Genomic DNA, 21,634 nt, shown 5'->3' on the forward strand with positions numbered 1-21,634 from the left:
AGATAGGTACCTAATAGCAAACTACTACGGATAAGAATAGTACAAAATACCCACGACTCTGTACTTAGTGGCCACCTAGGAAGAGAGATTATAACCGCCCTAGTAGGTAGATAATTCTACTAGCCAGGCTACACGAGAGATATTAGATAGTTCCTATAGAACTGCGCGACCTATAGAGCCTTAAACTCCTAGAAGGACCGAAGATAAGGATTACTTAAGCCCCTACCTATATCGGATAGATTATAGAGTAAACTCTCTATAGACTTTATTATTAACCTCTCGAAGAGCTAGCGCTATACTACTCTATTAGTAATAATAGATAGGTTAAGTAAAGGGGTTATACTAGAACCTTATAAGAAGATAGACGCCGATACTATCGCTAAGATCTTTATTAGGATAATATATAGGCGGCACGAACTACTATAGGCTATAGTTATAGATTATAGAACGTAGTTTACTAGAGCGCTTTAGACTCGGATCTATTAAGTCCTAGAGATAAGGAGGCGTCTATCGACCGCGTAGTACCCGAAGACGGACGGTTCTACTAAGAGGATAAACTAGATAGTAGAGGCCTACCTACGAAAGTATATAAACTATCTATAGAACGACTAGTATAACTAGCTCCCCTTAGTAGAGCTCGCGATTAATAACTAAGATACGGCGGCTACGAGCGTATCCTCCTTCTTCCTAAAGTATAGGTACTATTTAGACGTAGTAGATTTTCCAAAAGACTTAATAGTAGGAGCTTCTAACTCAAGGAGCCCTATCTAACGAGCGGACGCTATCTTATATAAGCTAAAGTCAACTAGCGAATAGGCATAGGCTTTAATAGCGGCCGCCTAATAGGAGCAACAGGATTTTGTGAATAGGTTTAGGGACCTAGGCACGTAGTACGAAGTAGGGGATTATATATAGCTAGATTTGCGGAATATCAAGATAGACCGACCCTCTAAGAAGCTTGATACAAAATACGGAAAGTTTAGAGTCTTAGAGAGGATTAGAAGCCACGCTTACCGCCTAGATACCCCCGGGATAATATATAATATATTCTATATAAATCTATTCCGTTCTATAGCTTTAGATCTACTACCTTCGTAGCGAGTATAGGCCTAGCGACTACCTAGAATAGTTAGCGAGGACGAGGAGCTCGAAGAATTCGAGGTCGACTAGATAGTAAAGGAATAGACTAGAAAGGGATAATAGTAGCTACTAGTAAAGTAGATAGACTAGGATAAGCTAACCTAGGAACTAGCCTCGGCGCTATAGAAGACCGCTACCCTCGACGCTTTCGAAGTAAGAACTAGAAGGGGGGCGTAATATAAGGGGTTAGACCTCTATTCCCTTCTTAGGTCACCGCGCGCTCTATAATCAATAAGGTAGTAAGGCCTATCTAGAGATACTATTACTAGACTCCCCCTTTTACTCTTACGTACGTGACCCTCAACACGGTTATATAACCTTAACGCCTAGAGCTATAGCTCCATCCCCTATCACCGACTTCCTTCCTTTTCCCCTTTCTTCTTCTTCCCTATATGTTTTGTCTTCGACTTACGGATACCCTTAGTTAGTTAAATAGAACTCTCTTCGGCCGTTAATATATAACTAGTATAGGGAGAATATAAATACGAACTAATATATAAATTAGAGATATAGAAAGCCCTATATGCGGAAATATACTAGAGAATTAAGAAAAACTACTAAGAACTATAAGTAACGATAGATCTATCGGACGCCTATAAATATATTATACTACCAGAATTATAATAGAAAGAGGAGGACGAATATATAAACTACCTCATCGAGTTCTACTAGTTAGTATATAAATAACGAGGAATATATCTACTATACCTTAGGCAATAATAAAAAGAAATCGAAGATTTAAAGTACCTACGGTATTTATATTACTTATAGAGTAACTATGACTATAAGATACACCGACGAAGCTAATAGTACCTAGAATAGAGACTATATTATTTAGAGGACTATATAGTATATATTAGATACCTAAATAATAATAAATATTATAGATAGATATACGGAAAAGAGAAATACGAGATATACCTACTATAAATAACTAAAGATAATAAGAAGATATAAGAAGTATATATTATATAATAGGAAAATCTTAAGGAAATCTATATATAACTAGATAACGATAGAAGGTCTTATATAGGAAAGAAAGGTAGTAAGTTTTAGAAATAATACCTAAAGATAATTAAAAAATAATAAAAAGAGAAACTGGATTCGAACGAGAATTACTAGAATAAACCTAATTTAGAAGACTAGAACTAGTTAGAAGACTACTTCTATAACTAAGTTAGAAGACAAACTTATAATTTAAACGATACTAAGATAGTATAAAAATCGAACGTTTTTATAGGCTAAAGTCTAGCGGCTACTAATAGGTTAGGATACCTCGAAACGATAATTTAGATCAACGGGTTAAACGCGCGAACCTTAATTAATTTAGGAGCTACTAGAAATTTTATAAATAAGAAATTTATAGACGATTTAGAAATATAAACCTTATAAATAAATAAGCTATATCTACTCGAAGGACTAAACGGAAGAACTCTAGATAAAGTAAATAGACGAACTACGGGTATAAAGATATATATTATAGAATAGTATAAAGGGTAGAAGTATTTTAATATAACTACCTTAAGAAGATACGATATTATCTTGGGATTTCTTTAGCTATAAAAATATAACTCTACGATTAACTAGAGAGACAGTATATTGTAACTAAATAGTAGAGACCGCCGCTCTAACTAGAAGACTAGTACCTTAGTAGCTATCTATAAGAATAAGGACCGCGGTCAGATACTAAATAAGACAATTTAGGTTAATACGGGAACGACGAAATAAGGAAATAATTAATTAAAAGAAAGAAAAAAGGAAACCGTTTACTAAGGAAAGGAAGCTAAAATAAAAGAATTAAAAAAATAGATACCTTAGGAGTACTATAACTTACTAGGGATCTTTAGAGAATAAGAATTAATAGAGAGCTTACCAAAATATAAGGCTTAGGATTATAAGATACCTTTAAAAGAAGGAAAGGAGCCTATATTAAAATCTACGTATAGGTTAACCGAGAAGGAACTCGAGGAGTTATAATAATATATTAATAAGAATCTAGAGAAAGGATATATATAATAATTAATATTACTAGTAGGATACCTAATTATCTTTATACTAAAGAAAGATAGAAGTTTACGACTATACGTAGATTACCAACAATTAAATAATATTACTATTAAAAATAAATACCCTTTACTATTAATTAATAAACTATAAGATAGATTTAGAGGAGTAATATAGTTTATAGTACTAGATATACGAGAAGCTTACTATCGAATATAAATTAAAAAAGAAGAAGAATAGAAAATTATATTTAGAATAAGATTTAGACTTTACGAATACTAAGTTATGCCTTTTAGATTAATAAACGTACTAGTAATATTCTAAGCTTTTATTAACAATATACTACACGAATATCTAGATATATTTATAGTAGTATACTTAGATAATATCCTTATATTTACTAAAAGAGATAAGGCAGACTATATAGAAAAAGTCAAGATTATACTTAAGAGACTATAGAAGTACAATTTATATCTTAAAGCGACGAAATATAAGTTCTATAAATAAGAAGTAAAATTCCTAGAATATATTATCTTAATAGAAGGAATTCGAATAGACCTAGATAAGATTAAAGTAATTAATAAATAGCTAATATCTATAATAGTTAAAGAAGTTTAGTAATTCTACGGACTAATAAACTACTACTAATAGTATATATACTAATTCTTAGAGATTGCGAAACTACTTACGGAACTATTTAAGAAAGGAAAAGAGTTTTTATAGAACGAACGGGAAGAGATAATATTCTAAGAACTAAAGAAGAAGTTTAGATAAGGAGATATATAACTATATTTCGACCTAGAGAAAGAAGTATATATTAATATAGACGTATTAGACTACGCTATTAGAGCTAGATTATAGTAAAAAGACGAAAATGGGAAATTACGATTTATAGTATACTATACTAGAATAATAATACCTACGGAATAAAATTACAATATATATAATAAAGAACTATTAGCGATAGTTACTATATTTAAGAGATAGAAATAAGAGTTATAAGAAGTAAGATACCGAGTTATAGTAATTAGTAACTACTAGAACCTAATATATTTTACTATAATAAAAGAACTAACTCAATAATAGTTAAGATAGTATACCGAGACCTTAGCTTACTATAACTTTAGGATATAATATTATAGAGGAATAGAGAACGCTTTTACGGACGTATTAAGTAGGAGACTAGACTTAATAACTAAAAGAAGGGAATATAGAGTAATCTTATATTAAGACCTAAATACTAGTAATATAGTCTTAGATATATAAGTATTAAGAGCTACTAGGATAGTCACATCCGACGAGGATACCCTAGAAGAAGAAATACGGAAGTACTTAAAGTAGAACTCCTTAGTTAGAAGGATCTTAAATGAGGATATTAGATACCGGAAAGAGAATAGAATACTTCTATTCTACGGACAAATATATATATCTAAGGAGGTACGGGAATAAATATTAAAGAAAAATCACGATGAATTAAGTATAGGATACTTCGGAATTAAGAAAACTATAGAAAGGATTACTAGGAGTTATTATTAGCTAGATATATAGAGAGATATTAGACAATATATCTAGGAGTATAACGTTTACTAATACAATAAATCGGCATAATACGCGCTATACGGACTCTTATAACTTATACTATATAAGGAAACCCCTTAGAAATCGATAGTAATAGATTTTATTATAAAATTACCGAAATTAAAAGAGCCACGATCGGGTATATAATACGACATAATAATAATAATTATAGATCGACTAACGAAGTATATCTACTTTATTCTATTTATTAAAAAAATATTAGTACCGGATATAGTATATATTCTACTATAACAAGTATTTACTAATTACGGATTACTAGACGAAATTATATTAGATAGGGACACACGATTTATAAGTAAATTTTAGATAATACTTATTAAAAGAATAGGGATTAAATAGAAAGTGTCTACAGCGTATTACCCTTAAACGGATAGATAGAGTAAAAGGATAAATTAAACTATAGAATAATACCTAAAATACTATATTAACTAAGAATAGAATAATTAGGTTAAACTACTACTAATAGTATAGCTCGCCTATAATAGAGCCAAGATAGCCTTAATAGGTATAATACCTTTCTTTATAAATTATAGAAGAGAACTAGAAACGATAAAAATATCTAGAAAAGTAAAAACTTATATAAGAGACGTAGAGATAACGGCGGAAAAATTACAAAATCTATACAAAACGATAAAAAAGGATCTTAAATTCTTAAATTATAGAATAAGCGACTACTACGATAAAAAACGTATAGAAGTACTAACTTTTAGAAGGGGGGAGAAAGTATTCCTACTATAATAAAATATTAAAACTATAAGACTAAGTAATAAACTAGACCACCGGAAGATAGGACTATTTAAAATTTTAGAATAACTCGGATGAGTTAACTATAAACTCTAACTACTAGACTATATAAAAATATATCTAGTATTTTATATTTTATTAATTAAAAAAGTACCCTAAAACGCCAAACTATATAAACTAGAACTCGAACAAGAAAACTAAGAACAAGAATACGAAGTAGAAAGAATCCTAGATAAAAAAAGGATTAGCGGAAGGCTTTACTATCTAGTAAAATAGAAAGGCTATAACAGTACGGAAAATACTTACGAACCTATTAAGAACCTCTAGAATATAATATAGGCGATTAAGGAATATTAATAGAATCGGACGAAATAGCGAAAAACTAATCTAGAGATAGACTAGCCGAGGAAGGAGGATCGACTACCTTCTTAGTAGAAGACAATATCTTATCACTACGAAGCTAAAGCTATAGCTTAGTAGCCTAAAACTCGAGCAGACGACGGGACTTATCGGCGATAGTATAATAAAGAGAGGAGAGCTTATTCTAGAGACGTAGGGCTTGGGAGGAGAGTAATAATAAGGTTAAGCGGCTATTAAAAATATAACGCTAGGTAAAGAACTTCTATTCTTCCTAATAAGCCTACTCTAAAGGATCGTAAGTATAGCCTATATAAGGATAGTTATTATAGATATAAGCAGTATACTAAACGACACGACGACTAGAGGGAGATTTAGATATAACTATATAAGGAGTTATTAAGATAAAATAGTTATTATAAGGAAACTCGGAGATCTACCCTTAACAATTAATAATCTTAGAAAGAACTCGAAGCTTAGGAGCATAATTATAAGGATATAAGGATTTTCGAACACTAGATTTAGGAGCTATAATAAAGGATAAAGAGGAACTTATAGAACTCTTAAGAAAATAACGAGGAGTACGCTTACTACTTATAAGAATAAGAAGATAACGATTAAGACGATTTGTTAAGAAGAGGAGGGATAATATTATAGACTACCTACGGTATAGCTTAGATAACTATATTTATTAGACTAATATAGAGTAGATAGAAAACTTAGAACGAGTAGATCACGTGATTATACGGAATCTAAGTTACTAAAGCGCTAGGGAATCTAATAATAGATTTAAGGTTCGAATTTAACGATAGATTTAAGAGTCGAATCTAATAATAGACTTAAGGTTTAAGACTAACGATAGATTTATAAGGAAATAGATAATATAGATTTAGATTAATATATATATAAAGATACTCGTTTCCTATCTTAATTAAGAGTTCTTTTAATACTTGCGATTAAAGTTAACTTTATAGTAAGTTATAGCTTTATAGTACTAATTAATATAAGTATACTTTCTTTATTTATCTAATATCCCTTAATAAGCCTTATACCTAATTAACTAGAGTACTACTTTAATTATAATAAGGAACTTATACCCACGGGAGTAAGCTAGACTTAGAGCTATTACCTTAAAGTTAAATACTAGAGTATCTCCGTTTAAATATATCTCTGATAATACTTCGACTCAACTATCCACAAAGAGCCCTTAAGTGATTCTCTCTCTCAAGCGTACTTCCAGTTGTACAGGCTGAGGAACCCCCTTTGTAGCATCAAGCCATGACGTATGCCATCATATAACTGTTATTAGACACGAAATGCGTCTGCTCGTAGCAGCAACAACTTCCCAGGATCCCTCAGACCAGGCCATTGCTGGGGTGGAAATATATTGTTCCGTCACAAACGATACTATCGCCTTTGGCACATATCGCCTTTGGCGCTGGAGGCCCCCAAATCACCATCTTCATGGACGCTTGAACAGGCGCATGGGGCCAGATTCATACCCAATGAGGCCTCTGTTCACGCTGGAAGGAGTAACGTGAAACAGACCTCATCCCTCAAGGTAGAAGCTACGCGCCCAATGAATCAGTTCTTGGATATATAAGTTTTGTTTTGCCGTGCTGAGCAGAAGCGTGGCCTCTTAAAAAAGCGTGGCCTCTTAAAAAAGCGTGGCCTCCATTTGTCTACATATACATATATGCATTTCTGTTAGGCGTCATTTCTGCCGCCCAGCTAAAATAACACTGGCTGCGAGTTAAAGTGGTCGCTTTAATGCCTCCTTAAGACTATATGTATCTGCGATGACCTCCTGGTTCACACTTCTAAGATTCTCGTTCTCGCTTTTAAGCCCCGCCACCTGCTCTTTAAGGGCTTTATTCTCTGCGGCTAGTGAGAGATGACGCGACTTATAAGTCATTATAGCCATATCACCCTTCCGCTAGCCCAGAATCGCTACTTGTTTGGCTCCTCTATTCCAAAGCTACCTACTATACCACCTGTACGAATATCTATTATGTACGATTCAGGAAATCTCTTCAGGGTTCTTCTATGCATCTGAGCATATTGCGGGGGTTAAACACGTGGTTTAGCATCACTAGTGAGACTAGAAATGCGGTACTGTTAGCGTAGAAAGCGACTTCGTATTTCACTAGGACACACTCCGCATCTTAATAAAGATTTGTACCTCTAGACGGCATCTCGAGCCTCCCATCTACACCATTACGCATAATTTTTAGTCCTTTACTATACCGCTATAGTTCTTACCCCCAGACTTTACCTACCGTAAGGATAGTGCTATCCGCCTCGGAACTATACTTAAGCACCCCCTTCGGCCACTAAGTATCCTAGCTTCCGAGGGTAACGGACTACTAGCCGACCTTAACCTACTAGAAGAGGAGAGTATCGTAGAACGGAATTATAAATATCCTAGAGAAGCGGGCGTCTCTATCGGGATAAAACTGTGGTCTACTTTTCGCAAAGTTGTATTAACTAGGGCCGAAATATCGGTAGATCGATCTCGCGTTTATAACTTCGGGAAAGTGGACCATAAGGTATGGGCTTTCAACCGTAAACTTAGCGATAGGTACTTAGAGGGCATTGTATTAGTGCCCAAGGTACGAAAGTACATAGATTCCGCTCTCTTTGGCCGTAAGCCCGTCTACATCATCACTGGGGTCCGCATCACCAAAACTTTATTCGCCGTCTCTACTCAATCCAATACAACCGTGTCTGCCCAGACTTCAACCTCTACCAGCGATCCAACTAACACAACCCCATTCACGGCTGGCGGTGACGGGAATATACGAGTCACAAACATAGCGGGCGACTCATATGAAACCGCGCCAAGTATTTTATTCGCGTACCGTGTATATATTATCCGCGATGCAGGCAGCGGCGAAATAAAAGAAGATTTATTCTCTTATAAAAAAGTATTTATAACTAGGACTAGTGATCTAGATATTGAGTGCTTAGAAGTCAGCCCGTAGGCGTTTTAATAAGGCATTAACGAGTTATTGGAGGTCCATAAACAAAGTATAGGAGATGATGATAGCTGGGTTTCTGTGCCGCTCTCTTTTTCAGGTAGTAATTAAATTGACCCGCTCCAAGTACATGGCTTTCACCTCACGTTACATATACATTCCACAATCGCAGTACATCTTGAGATGTTAGTTTTCCGCTCTATAAAGAATTTTACCGGGTTAATAAACCATATCCGATTGCCCATATCCTTCGATATAGTGCTGAATAGTTCTTCCATACCCTTGACCGTCCGTAATTTCGTAAGCTGCCGATCCCCCAATAAGTCAGGATATATCTTCTCAAGGTACGCACAGTACGATAATATGCTGGCCGCAATTCCTGCTACTTGTCATGCCACGCAGCATGCGCCCACCAAGCCCACGTCACGTGGCATCCAAGCCCACATCACGTGGCACCCAACATCAAGCATATAAGCAGTGCAGCGACCAGAGATGACGAGCGTCATCACTGTGTATGATCTTTTGGTCGAATGGCATATGCTGTATCATCGCTGCCAGCATATACGGCCATTACACTACTACCGCCGTTAAAACTAAAGATCCTAGCCCACAGACCTTAGGTTTATATTCTTAAAGGAGTAGAGGAATATTATTACCAAATATAGTAAATAATGGCGCCTACTCGTGCCTATTAGGCGCTAGGTTTATGTCGCTACTAGCGCCTATATAATTAGTTAATCGGATAGGTATCACGTCCCGATGGCTTACTAGGAAAGCTATGTCTTAATATGGGCCTAAGTTGCCGGCGCTAGTAAGAAATATTATATTATTATTTCGTTTATAGCGGACTTTAAGGATAGCGTCGTTAATATCGCCGTTATCGCCAGAGATACCAAAGGATATCGATATTATATTAACTTTTTGTTTAATACTAGCCTATATAATTACCTATCGATTGTTAATTTACGGAGCGAAGCGAAGTATATTGTATTCCAAAAAGTGGATATATAGAAGGGGTCAAATGTGCATATTTGTGGGTCTGCTGTAAATTACGTGATTGGTTGAATTCTGAGCATTTGATTGGATACTTGCAACCTTGCATGAGTAGTGGCTTGGCAGCTTAGTCATCTTACCCCATCAAAATTGAATGACGATACTTTGTCATCAACATGTTGGATGGATGCTTAGTCATCGACATGTTGGATGGATGCTTAGTCATCGACATGTTGGAGGGATGCTGAGTCATCAACATGTTGGATAGATGCTTAGTCATCAACATGTTGGATCGATGCTTAGTCATCAAGATATTGAATGGATGCTGAGTCAGCGACATATTGGATAGATGCTTAGTCATAGGCATGTTGGATCGATGCTTAGTCAGCTGCTTAGTCATCTTGCTATCTCAGAATGCTCGAGTTGAAAAATAATGCTGAGTCATCATCTTAGTCAGCGGATCACGTGATACTCTTTTCTGAATATCTCGTTGGATATATTCGCTCCATTACTTATAGATAGCTCTGCTAGCTATAGGAGAAAGCTTAGGCTTTTGACCTAGTATATTAGAAGCGATATACTTAATTTTTAAAAAGTAAAAGGATATTACACCTCGCTAATTCTACCTTTGCTACCGTCGAGTTCTTCCGTATTCTCTACTATTCTTATTATATATAACTCTATAGTCGGCGCGGCTTTTATTACAAGCGTAGCTATAAAAGTCCTATGACCGAATAAGTCCTTCATTTCCTTAGACTAGTTAATAAAATCCTTATATATCTTAATACAACCTCTCCGAGCGTCTCCATCCTTAAAAAAAGACGCCTTTAGGCTATACCTAGAATCCAAGATTACTACGCGGGTTGGTTTAACTTTTATATTAACTGGACGTTGCTTTAACTATTTAATATAAATACCGATCCTATTTAGGTCGTCTAACTACTTTTTTAAATTAACGATTTTCCCGCTATAGAACGAAGCAAACGTAGACAGATATAGCTCCTTGATCTATACTAGAGATATACCGACCGAACTATCGGATAATCTAAGATTATTCCGTTTTTCGAAGTAGATAACACTAGTACTCGAAAGAGAATCTACTAGCCACTAAAGCGGCTACACTACCTTTTTATAAAAAACCTCTCGCCTTTCGGAAGGCCCTATAGGAGAGGAAGGATCTTGCAAACTCGGCGTAAAGTTGCTACTAGTTAAGCACGCTTTAATAGCTAGGTCGAGTTTATACTTGCCTAACTAATTCGTCCAGGACTGGCCCTTTAGCTCGTCGAGAAGGTTTAAGGCGGTATAAAAGTCCTTATTTATACCACCAACAAAGCCGCTATTGTGCCGTTTATACTGCGACGTTTAGATTAGTCTACCAAGACTAATTTCAAGTAGCAAGATAGCTAGCGAGAATATTCTAGGATATTTATATATTAAGCCGATAGCTAAATACTCCATTAGCTCGTACTTAGCATATTTAAAGGGAAAATATATATATACTTTAGTTAGTAGAGGTACGTTTAGGTCGCCTTTTTTTAATATAAACTAGATACTATTACTTAACTACTTTATTAGCATTATCTTTATCTTATAGAACTGCCAGAATTCCCGCGCGATAGCGTAAGATAGTATAATCTTTTCCCATATATCGAGATAGTACTCTCGAAGGATACTTAGTAAAGGTATCCCTCGACCGGAAATAGCTTCATAATATAACACGCCGACGTCCTTATACCTAAATAGTCCTTAGTCCCTCAATTCTAAGAGGATCCGGGCATAATTTTTTGCGCATAACGCATTATAGAAACCCGATACTTTCTCCTTTTTAGAAGGTAAAGCCTAAACCTCGCCGGAAAATCTAACCTTCTTCTGCGGCAAGATGACGCCAATCTCCTACTAATATTGGAGCGAGGACGAAGATATAAAAACATCGTAGAGAGCGCTAGAATTTCGAGTCCGCCGAGGTCTACCTAAAAAGAGCCTTATTAGATAGAATCGAGTTATATAACCCGCTGTATGAGTTACAACTTTTTTACAAGAATCGCAGGCTAAGTACTTCTAGATAGCTATCAGGAGGTCCTTAACCGCCTTCTACGAGACAACGTCATTATCCACCTAAACCGCGCTCTTATCTAAGTCCGGAGCGAGCTCGTTAACAATCAACTAATAGGTAGCAGTAATATAATCTACCATAAAACTCTGGCCCTCCTCTAGAAATACTATGATTCTCGGGACTATATCGCCCTAGAGACTAGATCTAATTACTCGCGTGGTCTCAAACGGGTTTACTTCTATCTTCAAACCCAGTCCTTTTAAGGATACCGGCCACTAGTTCGTGGTATCATCAGCATCATCGAGATTTAACTAGCGGTGGCCCAATACTCACGGTAACGATCCACAAAATTTTTTAGAGAAGGTTCCCCCATAATTCTCTCACGTTTGGTGTCACAATCATATTAGACCCAAGGCATTTCGATGCGGCAAGCAAATTCGCTAAGAGCTAAACCTTTCTCTTAGAAATACGCCTATTCCCATCGCCTATTTCCCTAATAATGCGACTTAGAGACGAGGTGAATAAGATCAAGTTCTCGATAAAATAACTATCTTCCGTGGCAGAGCCAGCCGAGATCGTGAGAGTTGTATTAACTATAGGTGTCGTCGAGCCGCGAGGCGACTAGAGCCTCCTAGTACCTATAGCGAGGGAGAATAAAGATAAGATTATAGCTTCGCTAGGGCGACTTTAATAGTTCAACAGGTTTCTAGCTATAGGTTTACTAAAAGGCTACGAGGTTAGGAGTATATATATACTAAACTAGTATTGAGCAGGATCAGCCGTAGTTCGCGCCCGTAACTTAGGCGCTTAACTAGTTATATTATTCACCCCGCGCAGCTCTACTAAATATAGGTCCTAACTATTTAATAATAGAAGCATACTCTCGTCTTCAAGGGCCATAACGTTTAGCCGTTCTATTACCAACTCTCTTCCTTAGGTGTTAACGGCCGAAGAGAGTTCTATTCAACTAACTAAGGGTATCCGTAAGTCGAAGACAAAACACATGGGGAAGAAGAAGAAAGGGGAAAAGGAAGGAAGTCGGTGAAGGGGGATGGAGCTATAGCTTCAGGCGTTGAGGTCATGTGACCGTGTTGAGGGTCACGTGCGCGAGAGTAAAAAGGGGGAGTCTGGTGATGGCATCTCCAGACAGGCCTTGCTGCCTCGTCGATTACGGAGCGCGCGGTGACCCGAGAAGGGAATAGGGGTCCAACCCCTTACATTAGGCCATCACAAACATCTATCGACAGATAAGCACCGCCGATTTAGAATCCAGCCTGGGATACTTCTGACATATACCCTACTTTCCTTAGTCTAGATATCGAACCGCCTAGCCTATATCTCGTGGGATAGCTTCTAATAAGGAACCTATGGCCGACCTAGCTACCTTAATCCGCCATGAGTTCCGTATATATATAGAGAAAAAGAATCTTATATGCGAGAAGTAGGCCGAAGTAAAAATATCCGACTTCAATCTCTAGGTCGCCGGAGTAGGCGCAATAGCTAGAAAGAAGGCCTCGCTAGATACTAGGCTTTAGGCCCTACTAGATAAGCTATCGACGCTAAAGTACTTACTATCCTCTCTTAAAAATTCTTTATAGGACTGCTAGAGGCTCCATAGTAATAAGATTGAAGAATTAATAGAAGTTATTAACTTAATTATCGAGAACTTAACTATACTCGCCACTATTATCAGACGTACCGGAAAGCGATCTCGTCTTAAAAGGGTAGACCTAACGTTCGATTCTTAAAGACAGACACGACTTCGACGGCATTTTGAGTACATTGTGCTGCTTCGGCCGGCGAAGCCGGCGATGAATACTCTATTCCGCCCAGCGGTATCTCCCCCGACCACTGTAGAAGATTGAATGAATATAGTGCCCAATTATATCGAAGGTAGTGACTATTTAACACCCCTACAGACGCGGCTTATTAATACCAATCTCAGGCGCAGATATCGGTTTCTCTGTGCCCAGCGGCATTCGGAGAAGCTTGCTGGTTATCAGACCTCGACGGGACCCCGGGCTTCCCTAGCCAGAGTAGGAACCCCAATAAGGTCGGCTATAGAAGGCGATATACTTACACCGTCAGTCGCGCCATCCTCAAAACCAGTTACTAGCCCGGAGGCTTCTAAAGATATAGATAGGAACCTCGTAACTCCCGGCCCGTCGATAGTAGTATCGACTATCGAGATTATAAATAGCTTTATAGAAGGTAAAGCTTCTATTCGAAGGACTCTCTAGATAAAGATTACTACTATTATAGCTAGTACTTAATATCCGCGCCTCTTAAAACCTTATAATAACGAGTGGAAGAGGCATAAGATTCTCAAATGCCCTTATTGCTGCTAGCCTTAGCCCGAAACCATGGCTGAGAACACTGATGCATAGAAGTAAGACCAATCTTCTACTTCCTACTATAACTTATTAGGATTACTCATAGTTCTACTTTACAGGCAACATCTTGTGGACGATATCAGTCCGTATACCTGCATTGCCGACGACTGCCCGACTCCACATATTCTGTACAGTACTCGGCGAGACTGGGAAAACCATGTCAAAACGGAACATCGTCCTAATAGATGGATTTGTCCCATATGCAACCATACGGGTGCAATATTTTCGGGCTTGGAGGCCTTTACGGTATATATACAGAATCAGCACGCAGACGTGCTTCCGATAGATGGTGTCGAGACACTCCTCCACTAGAGCGCTATAACATCTTACGGACTAACGTGCTGCCCTCTCTGCAATTCATCTGGATCTCTTGACGCCCCTGAACTAATCGACCACATCCTGCAATATACCCACGACTTTGCCTTGCGGGTACTCCCGTGGCCTAAACACAGGGTTTATGCCCGAAACCTACCAGGCACATACGACTTGGAAATCCCTAATACAGACATCGTTAAATCGTGGTTAGATAATGTTAGTGAACACACTACGGGCTTAAACACTGTACAGCTGGATTTGAGGTCCTGGGACAGGGCTAGTACCCAGGAACCGAATGAGTGCGGCGGCTTCGACTACTTCCATGAGAACGACTATTTCGCAGACTGTTCTAGTAGCCCACCTCTTGCAACTCTGTCAGTGCGCTCTAGCATGTACTCACTCCTACTTGATCGAGGTGCTGAGCTCGATTCTCGTGGCCAAGATGGACAGACTCCACTCTCATGGGCCGCAAGAAACGGACATGAGTCTATTGTCCAACTCCTACTTGATCGAGGTGCTGTATCGGCATCCGATGATGGGACAGTGCGGCTCTGGGACCCGGCCTCAGGGCAGCACCTGCAGACGCTAGAGGGCCACAGCGATCCTGTGAGGGCGGTGGCCTTCTCGCCGGACGGGAGGATGCTCGCATCGGTATCCGATGATGGGACAGTGCGGCTCTGGGACCCGGCCTCGGGGTGGCACCTGCAGACGCTGAAGGGCCACGGCGATCCTGTGAGGGCGGTGGCCTTCTCGCCGGACGGGAGGATACTCGCATCGGCATCCGATGATGGGACAGTGCGGCTCTGGGACTCGGCCTCGAGGCAGCACCTACGGATACTAGAGGGCTACGGCGATTCTATAAGGGCGGTAGCCTTCTCGCCGGACGGGAGAATGCTCGTATCGGCATCCGATGATGGGATAGTGCGGCTCTGGGACCCGGCCTCGGGGTGGCACCTGCAGACGCTGAAGGGCCACGGCGATCCTGTGAGGGCGGTGGCCTTCTCGCCGGACGGGAGGATACTCGCATCGGCATCCGATGATGGGACAGTGCGGCTCTGGGACTCGGCCTTGGGGCGGCACCTACAGACGCTAGAGGGCTACGGCGATCCTATAAGGGCGGTGGCCTTCTTGCCGGACGGGAGGATGCTTATATCAGCATCCGATGATGGGATAGTGCGGCTCTGGGACCCGGCCTCAGGGCAGCACCTGCAGACGCTAGAGGGCCACGGCGATTCTGTGAGGCCGGTAGCCTTCTCGCCGGACGGGAGGATGCTCGCATTAGTATCCGATGATGGGACAGTGCAGCTCTGGGACTCGGCCTCAGGGCGGCATCTACAGACGCTAGAGGGCCACGGCGATTCTATAAGGGCGGTAGCTTTCTCGCCGGACGGGAGGATACTCGCATTGGTATCCGATGATAGGACAGTACGGCTCTAGGACTCGGCCTTAGGGCGGCACCTATAGACACTAGAGAGCTACGGTAATCCTGTGAGGGCAGTGGCCTTCTTACTAGACAGGAGGATGCTCGCATCGGCATCCGATGATAGAATAGTGCGGCTCTGGGACCCGGCCTCGGGGCGGTATCTGCAGACGCTGGAGGGCCACGGCGATCCTGTGAGGGCGGTGGCCTTCTCGCCGGACGGGAGGTACATAAAGACCAAGACCAATAAAGACATCCTTATTGTTGATTCCACCGGCCCAGACATTGGGAATGACCTAAATCATCTATACGATACAATATATTATATATTCTCAATTGAGAATATATAGATTACCGTAAATACGCAGAAGCTTCTTTGGCTTCTATACGAGTATAGAAGCCCTAGATATATAGCTATATATAATAATATTCTTGCCCTTAGATATACCTCTAGTTTTGTAATAATCCTTAACTTTATACTTTTCTAAGTAGCTTACTATCTATATATTCATATAAAGTTTAACTATATATTATTCTCTTTTATTTTCTAATAGCTATCTAAAAGAGGGGTCTAGGTGTCATGCCACGCAGCATACGCCCACCAAGCCCACGTCACGTGGCATCCAAGCCTACATCACGTGGCACCCAAAGCCCACGTCACGTGGCATCCAAGCCTACATCACGTGGCACCCAAAGCCCATATCACGTGGCACCCAACATCAAGCATATAAGCAGTGCAGCGACCAGAGATGACGAGCGTCATCACTGTGTATGATCTTTTGGTCGAGTGGTATATGCTGTATCATCACTGCCGGCATACTGCCATTACAGTTCGTTTAGTAGTAATGATCGTTGATTGGTGAAGCACATTACGTCATCCCGCCCAAACCCCATCGAATAAAGTTCAGCCGCGGCAAGCCAACCTTCTTTTCTTCTTTTCTACTTTATCTTCATCAGGCCCAAACATTGAAATACGAAAGATGTTTTCAGCAGCTAAAAGAAAAGACAGCAGCCACGACAAGTGGCGTTTTTTCGGAGGCCTCGTTTTCTTTGAACAAGTGTATGCTATTTTGCGCAAGTGCATCACAGCTGGCACAGCGAGATCTACATGACCCCAAACCTTTGTTTCGATGGCTGAGATAAATGAGCAGATATATTCTATAGTCCTGGCTCACCTCCACTGTCTACGGAGGATCTACTGATCATGCAACCGTGAAGTCGAAGAAATGAATACCTACAAGTCACCGTATCTCGACGTGAACATCCCCACGGACCGTTCTGTCTCTCAGATTCTCGAAGAATTCAACCCTGATCTCATTCGCCATGATAAAGTTATACTTGAGGACTTTGGGGCTCCTCATAAGTCTATCACTTATGGTGGGATAAGAGCAGCAGCAGCACAGGGTGCTGCAGGCTTGAAAGGAGTATTGGGAATGAGAGAAGGCGATATGGCTGCTGTGCTATCTTCCAACTCGGTAGATTGGGCAATTCTGGGCCATTCAATATGGTGGCTTGGAGGTATCATTTGGTACGTTTTCACCTTTAGCCCAACAGTGGGATACGACACTGTTTATAAACTAACAGGTATTCATCAGTGCAATTAATCCTAGCTCTACAGCGTACGAACTGGTGCATTATCTCGCCATTGCGAAAGCAAAATTCATATTCCTAGAAGAAGATGTGCTCGCTAAGGTAGAGGAAGCATTAAAACTGGGTGGAGGTTCTATAACTAAGCCCACAATCGTTGTTCTTGGTAATGATTTTGCCGGAGACGCTTATAGAGTGGTATTCAACCATTGAGACTTCCAGCCTCTTATGTTGCTAAACATCTACTAGTTCCCCCGAGATATACTTGACGGAACAAAGGTTCAAACCCCGCCATTCAACCTTTCGAATTCAGATAACCGGAAAAGAGCTGCTGTGATATGCTTCAGCTCCGGGACGAGCGGCAAGCCCAAGGCCGTCGTGCTTAGCCACTACAACATAATAGGATACCTAGTTTGCATGAGGCAGACTGATCCGTTTCTGTATAATGGATTCCAGCGGGAGGTCTTCTATGCTCCTTGTACGATACCCCGCTCACTTGAATTATTTGGCTGCAAAACTAAAATTATCCCGCAGTCAGTCACCTATATGGAATGATGATGGCATTTGTGCTACCTGCATTTTCAGGGCGCTATGTTGTTGTTATGAACAAGTTTGAGCTTCAGCCATATATAGAACGGTGCGCAGAGATCAAAGCAACAGTGCTGTGTGTAGTCCCCAGCACTGCCGTGGAGCTTGTAAAGGCACCGTTCGTCCGGGGACTAGATTTAACATCCGTCCAAACCATCCTCTGTGGGGGTGCACCACTTCAAGTGGGAGTTGTGCAGCAGCTGCAGGAGCTTATGGGTGATACAAACATTGTGCAAGGATATGGGTGAGCTTGCGCTTCTTTGTCTGAGATTGACGAAGACTATGCTAATGATAATAGGCTATCCGAGGGAGGAGTTACAAACCTGAGAGGTCATGCATCCAAATGGAAGGCAGGAAGCGTTGGTCGCCTCTTCGCAGGCCAGTAAGTGTTAATTAGTAGCCCAAACTTGTGTCTTTCTTTTACTAACCCCAAAAACCACAGTCAGGCACGAATTGTTGACGGTGATGGTAAAGATGTTACCGCAGGGCAGCCAGGACAGATTATAATCAAGGGTCCTACTGTTTTTATGTATGTCTTCCCAAAACATAGCTACGGAGGGGTGGTATCACTAACAACCAGAGATAGGGAGTACAAAGATAACCCAGAGGCAACCAAGGCAGCATTTAAGGATGGCTGGTTCTGCTCTGGAGACATCGGTCGTATGGACTCGGATGGCTTTCTCTGGTTAACTGGCAGGAAGAAGGAGCTTATAAAATATAAAGGGTAGGTAGACTTGGTCTAGGCTTTCACCTGAAGTTTTCATTAACATGAATATGCAAACAGGCTACAAGTTTCCCCTGCTGAACTTGAAGATGTGCTTCTCTCTCATCCGGATGTCAAAGAGGCAGCTCTCTGCGGCGTATTTGACGCTCAGCGCCAGACAGAAGTTCCAGTGGCATACGTTAGCCTCCAGAAGAGAGAGGCTACATCTAACCAGGCTGAGATGGGGGGTATCCTGCAGGGAATCAGGAAATATGTTGACGGGCGTGTGTCGTCTCATAAACAACTCCGGGGGGGAGTGCATTATCTGGCGGAGATACCAAAGAACGCAAATGGGAAGCTGATGAGGAGACTTCTTCCTGCAAAACTGGCCGAGGTCGGTAAGGAGAACAGAATATCAAAGCTCTAGACTACGGATTGAGGATATCGAGATGATTTTATATATAATTTCAAACAGCTTATATCACTTTCAAGTCAATAACGGTAACAACAAAGTCGAGTTTTTCTACACTGCCAAACGCCCATTAATCATAAATATAAATATATCATTGTCCGTGAGAACCGACGTTATACCGGTCAAAGCTAAGAAACAAAACGACAAGGCTCGTCTCATCTTCGCTATGCTAAGGAGGTATAGGCATGTATAAACAAGAGTGCTGGGAAACTTAGCCGGGTAAAAGACTAGCCTGTGGTATATATAAAGTCATCAATAAGGGTCATTTGTTTCTATTACGGGCCACTTCTCCGTCTCCGTACTGGCCACGAAACTCGTCAAGTTCCTGTTGAAGCCGGGAAAGGTCTGCTAGGATATCATTTGCATTAGAAGGAGCGGAGACGTCGGGTTCAGCAATATTGCTGCTTCTACTACTTTTGCGTAATGGAGGTGGAGGCGGTGGAAGGTGGTGACTATCCTTCTCTGTTGATATGGATGGTGGACGCCGAGTGGAGGTGGAGTTTATATCCGTCGAGTGGGCTGAGCTACTTGAGCCGGTAGTTCGGCGTGGAGGAGGCGGCTGCGGTCTTGAGGATGCTGATACTGGCGTGTTATGACTGTGGCTTGGAGGGTGGAGGTGAGAGTTATGTCGTGGAGAGGCTTCTGATTCCTCTTTGTGATGATGTTGTATCGAGGTATCAATTGAGGCAGTGTCTGCTATAGAAGACGCCGTTGATCCGTGATCAGTATGGTTGCCGCTTCCAGCCCTTCTGGACGGTGGAGGAGGAGGCGTCTTGGGGTTAGTAGCACTGTTCAAGGAAGCGGGCCTGTTCAGCGGGTTGGTGGAGTTGGGAGGGAGGGATAGCCTCGAGGTAGTAGCGCTAGCACTGCTTCGTTTCATCTGGCTGTGCCGGCGTGCTAGAGGAGGCGTTGGTGGTCTCTTATGTTGTGTGTTGGCGGGAAGGGACGGTTCTGAACGTGCAGCCTGACGCCGTGGGAGAGGAGAAGGAGGCGGAGCTCCATGTATGGAAGAGGCAGGTGATTTGGTATGGCTTGTTGTATTATGTGGTGCTTGGGGAGACACAGGCGCTTTCAGCAGGTCGTGCCGGGGTACTCTCGGTAGTAGACTCCGTGCTGCGAGGAATGGCCTTGCCTCTACGGGATTTTGGGGGAGGCGGAGGTAGCTTTTGCGTTCGTTTCTCAGGCTGTTGCTGGCTCTGGCTTTGCTCTCTGTGTTTGTCCTGCTCGGTGGCGACTGTCTCTCTGCTTGATGGGCCTTTGTTGTCGTCGGTACCGTCTGTCCCCGGGTTGCCCGTAAGTAGCAGCCGCTTAAACGCATCGACATCCATCGTTGCTCTCTTTGTCCTCCGTTCTTGTTCTTTGTCTCTGCTTCTAAGGTCTCCTTGGTACGACACCCTCCGTAGAGACGGCACATCCGCAACAGGACCTAACCCCAGGCCTAAGCCTTCCTGATTCCGTATTCTCGAGTGCTCGATAGCATCCTCGTCCTCATCCTCGTCGTCATCGTCGTCGGAGCTGCCGGAGCTACCGGTGGCAGCATTGAAAGGGTCCTCCGTCAGCTCCACGACAGGTGTTGAAGCACGATACGTAGATGACTGTCGCTCTATCGACCTTGTAGCCGTATACTCAGACATCGTAGGGCCTAACTCTTCTTCTGCGTCATCACTGCCCTCGTCTGGGGAAGGTATCTGTTTCGCAGGCGGAGAGGCGATGCGGACTGTCTTCGAATTGGGGACGGGACGGGACGAATACCCTTCAACCTCCATCACTATAGAGACGTTAGCCAATGGATTAAATGACTGTACATCCTCCAGTTGTCCATATCACCGTCGATAGCAATAGCTTCATGGGTGTAGCTATATACGTATGTATTATAGACGGCCGGGTGTAAGAACGTACCCCTCTCAAACAGCTCCCGTCCTCCATCTTGCTGCTGTCTGCAGTTCTCCTTCTGTCTCGCAGCAGCTGTATCTATGCCTGCAAGCCATTCATCCGCTGTCCCTGGCCGTCCGTCGCCCTGCCAGGCCTGGTGCTGTTCTTCCTGGCCGCGAGGTCTGCTGCCTGGCTCTGACGTGGGGAGGGACGGAGGCTCTCTGGCCGCTGTGAAGGCTCCGGCGGTCGAAGCAGCTTTCTTATGGCGGAAAGGATTTAATCCAGACATCGTACATGAGAGCGCTGGCGGGTATGGGCATGAGGCGCGTTCGTGAGAGCGAAGGGTTGTAGTTTGTCTATAAGAAGGTCGAGATGCGCGGGGAGAAACCATTTTAACCAGAGCTTCAGCTACGGCG

General features: G+C 41.5%; 4 protein-coding genes across 4 annotated transcripts; 3 read left to right on the forward strand and 1 right to left on the reverse strand.

Moving 5' to 3' along the window:
* Nucleotides 1-7,738: 7,738 nt before the first annotated feature.
* Nucleotides 7,739-8,828, forward strand: MCYG_08195 (uncharacterized protein; the record flags this gene model as incomplete). The annotated part of the gene is made up of 2 exons (XM_002843066.1): nucleotides 7,739-7,840; nucleotides 8,100-8,828. The coding sequence occupies 2 exons, from the start codon at nucleotides 7,739-7,741 to the stop codon at nucleotides 8,826-8,828; spliced, it is 831 nt and encodes a 276-aa protein (XP_002843112.1).
* Nucleotides 8,829-14,718: 5,890 nt separating this feature from the next.
* On the forward strand, nucleotides 14,719-16,346 carry MCYG_08196 (ribosome assembly protein 4; the record flags this gene model as incomplete). The annotated part of the gene is made up of 3 exons (XM_002843067.1): nucleotides 14,719-14,771; nucleotides 14,798-16,001; nucleotides 16,041-16,346. The coding sequence occupies 3 exons, from the start codon at nucleotides 14,719-14,721 to the stop codon at nucleotides 16,344-16,346; spliced, it is 1,563 nt and encodes a 520-aa protein (XP_002843113.1).
* An 876-nt stretch (nucleotides 16,347-17,222) lies between these two features.
* On the forward strand, nucleotides 17,223-19,301 carry MCYG_08197 (acyl-CoA synthetases/AMP-acid ligases II; the record flags this gene model as incomplete). Its single annotated transcript, XM_002843068.1, has 8 exons — nucleotides 17,223-17,524; nucleotides 17,592-17,781; nucleotides 17,833-18,061; nucleotides 18,118-18,415; nucleotides 18,470-18,553; nucleotides 18,614-18,700; nucleotides 18,722-18,895; nucleotides 18,956-19,301. 8 exons carry the CDS (start codon nucleotides 17,223-17,225, stop codon nucleotides 19,299-19,301), a joined length of 1,710 nt encoding a protein of 569 aa, XP_002843114.1.
* Nucleotides 19,302-19,608: 307 nt separating this feature from the next.
* MCYG_08198 (conserved hypothetical protein) lies at nucleotides 19,609-21,507 on the reverse strand (the record flags this gene model as incomplete). Its single annotated transcript, XM_002843069.1, has 3 exons — nucleotides 19,609-20,396; nucleotides 20,440-21,114; nucleotides 21,246-21,507. The coding sequence occupies 3 exons, from the start codon at nucleotides 21,505-21,507 to the stop codon at nucleotides 19,609-19,611; spliced, it is 1,725 nt and encodes a 574-aa protein (XP_002843115.1).
* Between the last annotated feature and the right edge of the window lie 127 nt (nucleotides 21,508-21,634).

Source organism: Microsporum canis, genomic scaffold (genome assembly GCF_000151145.1).
Source record: "Microsporum canis CBS 113480 supercont1.8 genomic scaffold, whole genome shotgun sequence".
Taxonomy (NCBI): Eukaryota; Fungi; Ascomycota; class Eurotiomycetes; order Onygenales; family Arthrodermataceae; genus Microsporum; species Microsporum canis.